This window comes from Lycium ferocissimum, chromosome 4 (genome assembly GCF_029784015.1).
Source record: "Lycium ferocissimum isolate CSIRO_LF1 chromosome 4, AGI_CSIRO_Lferr_CH_V1, whole genome shotgun sequence".
Taxonomy (NCBI): domain Eukaryota; kingdom Viridiplantae; phylum Streptophyta; class Magnoliopsida; order Solanales; family Solanaceae; genus Lycium; species Lycium ferocissimum.
The window spans coordinates 15,957,196-15,965,486 of NC_081345.1; the positions used below are offsets into that span (position 1 = coordinate 15,957,196).

The window sequence follows — 8,291 nt, forward strand, 5'->3', positions numbered from 1 at the left end:
GAAGACTATAATGGGTGATTTCATGGCTGTACCCGAAAAAAGGCTAAAGTTATAAACAGTCTCCAAAACTTGTTCGCATCTGTTACTTTGACACCTTCATGCATTCATTTTCCTATTAGACACTCTAATCTTATCAAATATGTACCTATTAAACACCTCACGCTAACATGACATACAAAGTAATATTCACTTATTATTAAGCGTGTGAATCAATGTTTTAAAATATTCTTAGGGTAGAAAAATGTTTCCCCTCCCTTTTTGAGTTCTCAGCCAAGTCCCTTCTAACGATTTACTATTTTCCTAATTTTTTATTTTTGAATTATTATGTGGATAGTTAGGATTATATATTATTAAAAGATGTAATTAGGGGTCCTTTTGGTTATATAGTGCGAAATAAATTTTTATTTTTGAATTATTATGTGGATGGTTAGGATTATATATTATTAAAAGATGTAGTGCAAAACTCTCGCTTAGACTATCGATCAAACTAAGGGTGGCAAATGAGTCATTTGGGCTAAAGTTGGGCGGGTCAAGATAGGCTGAACCAATAGATGGGCGAAAGCCCAACCTTGCCCAAAGCTTGTTTGGGCTAAGATGGGCTGGGTCAAGATGGGTTAAATGAAGAGTCATAACCCAACCCGCCCAAATTAACCCACCTTTTCAACATTTTAAAAAACTAAAAATATCGATATTCTTTGATTGTAAATATTCTCTCGCTTATGCTTTTCAAAATAAGCAGTGTTTTGAAAATCCAATTTAAATACTTTTTGGGTATAAAAAAACTCAAACGTATGCTTTTACTCAAAATAATAAAGATATTCACTGTAAATATTTCCTCATAAGTTATCCCAGTACATAAATTATATTCAAAATTATTCCAAAAATAAATCAAAAGAAAATTAAATGTTAATTGACGTAATTTATATTGATTTTGTCAGATTTCTCTCTTTTACCCCCTTTGTTTTTATTTATATATTTTTATGGTTGTCTTGTACATAACTAAGAGTGGCAAACGTATGTCGGATATGGGTGGATTGAAAATAGGTTAAATGAAAACGGATAAGCATAGACCCTCAAGCAAAAAATATTAGAAACTTAAAAATAAAAAGTTACTAGTAAAAAATTTTAAATAAGGAAATATAAAATAAAAAAATAAAACTAAAATAATCTTTCTAAAAAAATATAAAAATAAATATTTTAAAAAATAAAAATAATTATAAAAATAAATTTAAATAATAATTAAAAAAAGAAGTTAATCATGTTTTGTAGCTTTTATTCTTATTAATGGAGGACAATTGATGAGTCAGTTTGGGCTCATTTGATGGGCCAATTTGGGCTGATGATTTGTGATGGGTCAACTTGGGCTAAGCCCGAATCAGCCCATTTTCAAAATCACTTTAGCCCAAACCCATTCAAGCTTAGGCGGGTTGGGCAGGTCAAATGAGTTTGAGCTAGTTTTGCCACCGCTAGGTCAAACAGTCCAATTACGATAGACCCAACGAAGAAATTGCACGGTCTTCAATTTTTGTCCTTAAAAATTGAACTTATGTCTAATTAGGCATAAATTTTTTAAGAATACCAAGTATAACTTATAAATATTATAATGCGAAAATATAAACTACTTCTCGTGGAAAAAGTTATTTTCCTTAGAAGGCTAAAAATTAAAGACCAGCACAAAATCCGAATACAACCTGGAGCACCTTGGGCTTCATTTTTATTTCCGTTTTTAATGTTGTCTGAATAAAATGTGCTTTGATGCAATCATAAAGTCGTTAATCGATTCCATTTATCAAAATCCTTCCAATGGCCGTTTTCAGTCCAAGTTATTCTTCTACTTCCCCACTTCTCCCCTTCAATAACTCGCCGTTAGTAAAAATCTCTTTGTTCCCTTCACCCCGCCGTAATTTCCGCTGCAATCTCAGAGTAAAAGCCACCGTCGGCCTTGAGTCTCCGTCGTCTTCCGCCACCGACCGCCGGGATGAGTCGCCGGAAGTTTTACTTGAAGTGAAGGACTTATCCGCCGTTATAACAGAATCGAAACAGCAAATTCTAAAAGGCGTTAACCTTACTGTCCGTCGAGGCGAGGTATTCACTTGTGCCTATATTATATGAATTAGCTACAATTGATTGTTCCTTTATCTGTGCTTTATAATTTGTACCAAGGTTTTACCTATTTTTGGTAAATTTACCCAGTTATTTAGCTGTATTTCATAATTTTATCCAAGTTTTTAGCTATATTTTGGTTATTTAACGCAGTTTTAGCTATATTTGATCTTTCTACCTGAGTTGTAGCTATATTTGATAAATTTTACTCAAGTTTTTAGCTGTATTTCATAATTCTAATTTCTAACCAAGTAATTAGCTAAAATCGATGGTTCCTTTAGCTGTGCTAGATAATTCTACCGAGGTTTTAGCTATCATTCTACCTAAGTTTTTAGCTATATTTGGTAACTTAGTTTTAGCTGTATTTGATCATTCTTAAGGTGTAGCTATATTTGATTAATTTTGCTCAAGTGTTTAGCTGTATTTCATTATTCTACCCAAGTTTTAGCTATATTTGATAATGTCACCAGAATTGCATAGTTCTACCGAAGTAATTAGCCAAAAATGATATCTGTGCTTGATAATTCTACCGAGGTTTTAGCTATATTTGATCATTCTACCTAAGTTGTAGCTATATTATAGATTTACTGAAGTTTTTAGCTGTATTTCATAATTGTACCGAAGTTTATATTTGGTAATTCTACCGCAGTAATTAACTACAATTAATGGTTCGTTTAGCTGTGCTACATAATTCTATCGAGATTTTAGCTATCATTCTACCTAAGTTATAGCTATATTTGATAAAGTTACTGAAGTGTTTACCTGTATTTCATAATTGCACCGAAGTTTTTAGCTATATTTGGTAATTCTGCCGCAGTTCTAGCTATATTTGATAATGTCGCTAGAAGATTTTAGCGGTATTTCATAGTTCTATTGAAGTTTAGTTATCTTGATAGTTTTACCGAAGCTATTAAGTATTTATGTATTCTGGATTAGTAGGAATATAGTTTGTCGTATTTCTTTGCTAATTCAATTTAGTGATTTATGTTGGTCTTTCTGTGGAACTTCGAAAATTGGGAGGCAATTTTTGTTAATTTCGAATTGGATGTAGCCTTATCCATTCCTTTTGGCATAGGCGTAAGCAGATTAGATTTCCAAGGTCTGATTTTGCCGTTATATTGAAACAGGTACATGCTGTAATGGGTAAGAATGGTTCTGGAAAGAGCACCTTTGCCAAGGTTAGCGCTTTTTTGTTGTTTTCCTCAGATCTGCTATTATGCTTTTATACTTTTCTTACTTCTTTGCACATCTAGAATACTATATTTAAGTATTTTAATTGATCTTGGTTCTTGGGTGATGTTTCTTGTGCATACACCTTTTCCTTGGCTGTTCTATGTTTCTTCCTCTCCCTTCCTTTTTGTTCCTTTGAATGATCTCTTCGGTTGGCCCTAGCATCATCTCTTTTCGTTTTACTTGGATTTTGTTAGGCATATGGACAATATTTGCTTGAAGTTGGAAAAATAAAGTGTTTGAAGTTCCAAGTTGAAAAGGGGTATTTCGAAGTTAATTGTATTAGGACATGAGTTTCTATTGGAAAAAAATTGAAAATTTGTGAGTGAAAACCTTTATTTCACATGAAATACTCGTCAAACTGGCTTTTCAACTTCACTCTCTTTTTCTCCATATGTCTGCTTGCAAACTTCCTACGGTCATGATTGCTATTTGCAATGAAATGTTGTTCCTTTATCAAAGCTCTTGGTATTGAGTATTGACTGAATTGTTTCAGGTTCTTGTTGGGCATCCAGATTATGAAATTACAGGAGGCAGTGTGTCATTTAAAGGTGAGAATCTACTTGAGATGGAACCTGAGGAAAGATCTCTTGCTGGTCTTTTTATGAGCTTCCAGTCCCCAGTTGCCATACCTGGAGTAAGCAATATTGACTTTCTTAACATGGCGTATAATGCTCAAAGGAGGAAACTTGGACTGCCAGAGCTGGGACCAATTGAGGTATCTACATGTGACGTTCATATTGTATGAATATTAGCATACACCATAGGGAGTTTTATGCCTTATTGTTTCTCAACTAGAAGAAGCAGATAGGTAATCTTCCAATCTTGGATAATTCTCATGCGCAGTTTTATGGGTACATTGCACCGAAGCTTGAACTTGTCAACATGAAGATAGACTTCTTGAACAGAAATGTAAATGAAGGATTCAGTGGAGGAGAAAGGAAGCGCAATGAGATTCTGCAACTAGCGGTATTCCATGCTCCCTATCTTTCCTTCTCCAATCATGACATGACATCCATGTTTATGTTTCGATGCTGCTGTTTAATGAGTATCCGATATGATCGAGTGTCTATTGTAACCAATTTTTGAGTAACTGTATGATTATGACTTCTTTAATATACTGCTCAAGTTGGTCTATACTTTTCAGACTGGATTATTGAAATTATAGAACTTTGTAATTTAGTTTTATATCAAAGAAAGAGATGGTTTCTGTTCTTAACTATTATAAGCATTTGACTGAAAGTCAAAAGTGTCAGAGCTTTCTAAAGTTTCTTGTTTGATGCAGGTTCTTGGGGCTGACTTGGCAATACTGGATGAGATCGATTCTGGTTTAGATGTTGACGCACTTCGAGACGTAGCAAAGGCAGTAAATGGACTTCTGTCGCCAAAGAATTCGGTGTTGATAATTACTCATTACTTACGATTATTGGAATTCATCAAGCCGGCCTATATCCATATCATGGTAAGCAAGTGGCTACTCAACTAAGCGGAACGACAAAGAAACAGTTTGACCCCTAGATTTTGTTTGTGATAAAAAGTAAAAGTAGAAGAGGGTTGATACCATCACTAGGAAATAATGAACTATTCCTTTTCCCTTAGGAGTTCTTAAAAGCAAGTAAAACTGCATCCTAGATTGGCAAATAGTATGTTTTTCATTCATATGATCTGCATTCTCTAATCTGTGTCAACCTAGCTGTATTATGATGCTCATCTGTTATATTATATACATAAGCTATGCAAAATGTTTTTAGTATTTATCTTCTTAAAGTTTTCCCCAAGTTTTCGCTGGCATTGGTACGGTTCTGATTGTACTATGGTAAAGGTTATATTTGTATTTTTAGGGTCTCCATTACTTGCTTGATCAAGGTTTGGACTAGTTTTTGTGTTATACGTGTACTTCTCCTCTACCCCTCTACCGTTTCATTAGTTTAGTTATCACTAGTTAATATCTATTTCCATTTTCAGGAGAATGGGAAAATCGTGAAGACCGGAGACATATCAATAGCTAAAGTTCTGGAGAAAGAAGGCTACAAAGCAATTTCTGGCGCATAGGGCTGCCATTCTGGTATCGTCTCATCAGCTACTACAGGAAATTTTGCTACTGCTCCAACATTATTTAAGGTGGCAATAAGTGATGCTTCCACTTTGCTCATCAAATGACTCTCAAAATGTTAACTCAATTGTCTCAGGATGGAAGAGTAACGATTAACCATGCCCCTTGACGTAGGCAGAGGGGAATTCGGCTGCCATGAGATTGAGTCATATAATTGTATTTTGTTCCTCCCAGTCTCTTTTATCTTTTATGTTTAGGGGGCTAGTTGATATGTCATGGATTAGTCTATGCCTCTCTTTTTAAAATGAGCCTGATGTTCGAGTTTATGTATTTTGTGAAGAGCGTCGATGCTTTAGAGGACTTTTTACCTCTTAATTCAATTAGGGACAATTGTTTTCTTTGGTCCCAAAGTTATTGGAAAAATCTTATTTGGTTCTATTAGTAGTCGAAGAAGCTCATTTGACCACCAATCAGAAGCATATATGTTTCTGGTCTGTATACCAAATCTCTTAAATTTGTTAATTCTTTAACCTGAAGTAGAAGTACCAAAATAACTTTTTTCAATATGAAATGTTAGTATAACGATGTAGTTTAATATTTAAAGATCGTTAACTTCTTTGTTACCTGAGGAACCAAATGAGTAGCATACTATAACTACGAGTTGAATGTACCGTTGGATATCAGAACAAAACAGTCTCTTATTAATAGAAGGTTAACTGCTTCGTGGGAATTCAGAACAATCAAAATTGAAATTTAAGGACCAAAATCACTTTAATTATGAGTTAGATCAACAGATTTACCAAAGCTTATGCCGTTTCTTTCCTTGGGTCATTCCTCAAGCTTGTATTTTACGATCCACTTGTTAAAGAAAATTGATTCAAATGCCTTCTTCTGCTCGAGTGAACAAAAATGGAGAACCTTAAAAACATATATTAGAACAGTAACCTTGGATAAATCCGTTTGGCCGTGGCCTATGAGAATTTTTCATTTTTTCTCGGGATTTTTACTTTATTTTAAAAATTAGTCTTTGGTTATAAAATTTTGAAATCCAAGTTGGACTTGGTTTTCAAATTTGGAAAAGTGCTTCAAACCTATTTTCCAACTCCATCTTCTTAAATTCCAAAACTAAAGTGCTCTCTTGTCTCTTTTGCAAAAGGTATAACCAAACACTACTTCATCCTCAACTCTAAATATATTTGAAATCTGTGACCACACGGTTACTACAATTCGCCAATACATAGTACTGAATTTAAAAACACACACACACTGAAACACAACCAGACATGAAACCACAAGTTGGACGGAAATCGTCAAATAAAAGTTAAATCATCAGATAATATATCTACGAATACTCAAATTTCCACAAGCTAAAAGACACTAATTGCCTTGTCTTTGGCCAATTCACAAGTTTAAGAATCACCAGTTTGACTGTATTAACTGTCAAAACCCATTGAACAAATCTGGAACAGGAATGAATAAATCAGAACATTGCTGGATATAAAAAGGAAAATAAAAACAAAAACACTTGATGAAAGCCTATAATAATAAGTCAATTTTAAGAGAATAATAGTAATTAATTAAAGGATGATCAGCTTGACTCCTTTGGGAACCTTTCCTTCAAGTTGTCGCCTAGCCCGGTCTGTTACTCTTAGTTCCATTTTGCAGTTTTCCGATGAATATGATGTTTGAATGCGAGGATCAACAATGAGTTTCTCAAGTGCCAAAGTACTTTCAAAAAGGTAAGTTGTAAGTTCCAAATCATTTGTATCGCCGAGATAACCTCTATATATAACCTGTTCGAGATGTTCATGGGAACGTTTCACGTATATCGTGTAAACGCTTTCCCCCTCCTTATTCTTAGAGAACCTTGCAGTATCCCTCTCGAGCTGATAAAGGTAAAAGGGATATTTATATATATATATATATAGTTGCATTAATTCTCAAAGGATAATTTTATATATATAGTCGCAGGATAATTCTCAAACCACCTCTGCCGGACTGAAATCCGCCTCTGCTAGGCTGGGGACTACCTCTGCTAGATAAGTGACCACCTCTCCCAAAATGTGCACCGACTCGACCAGAAGACCCCCCCCCCCCCCTCTAAATGATGGTGCTGAAGACCTGGGGGGTCTGATACGGAATACTCTATCCGCTCTATCTGAATGGGGGACAATGGATCCTGATATGCCTCGGCTCACCCCATTCATAACAAGCTCTGTCGGACACATCTTGATGAACTGAAGCTGACGAATTGGAATGCCCTCCGCGGTTTGGGAACCAGGAATAAGAACCCTGAACTGACTGTCCTGAAGAGTAATGGCTGGGCCCTGAAGAACCCCCAATAGATGTCTGAATAGCTGACTGAATCGAGCGACTAGTGTAGAATTGGGGACTCTGCCTGTAATGGCCCTGCCCTCTAAATGAAGTACAACTAAAACTGCCCCCTCTACGGGCCCTTTTATCCTCAACCTTACCATGACCCTGCCTCACTGGCTCGACCGAAGTGACATGATCCACCACCTCCTAAAATGTAGCTCATATGGTCACTAACTGTAGAGCCGCTAACTTCAACAGAACATTCAACCCTTTGACAAATCTTCTCACTCTCTCCGCCTCTGTGAGGAGCAACTGAAGCGAATATCTAGACAAGGAATAGAAGCGAGCCTCATACTCAGCAACAGATAGCCCTCTCTGCTCTAGGTCGTTGAACTCGTCCTGTCTCCTATCCCTCAAAGTATGCGGAACACACTTCTCTAAGAAGATCTGATAAAACCTGGTCCATGATAGCGGAGGCGACCCAGCTGGTCTGCACTCGATGTAAGATCTCCACCAAAGCTTGGCATCACCCATCAACTTGAAGGCCACTTAATCAACTCCATACCATCGCCCTGCCATGGGAGCCTCT

The 8,291-nt window shown here is 35.9% G+C and overlaps 1 protein-coding gene across 1 annotated transcript; it reads left to right on the top strand.

Annotated features, from left to right (window-relative positions):
- Positions 1-1,665: 1,665 nt before the first annotated feature.
- LOC132051627 (ABC transporter I family member 6, chloroplastic) lies at positions 1,666-5,822 on the top strand. The gene is made up of 6 exons (XM_059442782.1): positions 1,666-2,085; positions 3,231-3,281; positions 3,830-4,051; positions 4,180-4,302; positions 4,619-4,795; positions 5,299-5,822. Exons 1-6 carry the CDS (start codon positions 1,804-1,806, stop codon positions 5,383-5,385), a joined length of 942 nt encoding a protein of 313 aa, XP_059298765.1. The 5' UTR covers positions 1,666-1,803; the 3' UTR covers positions 5,386-5,822.
- Positions 5,823-8,291: the final 2,469 nt, after the last annotated feature.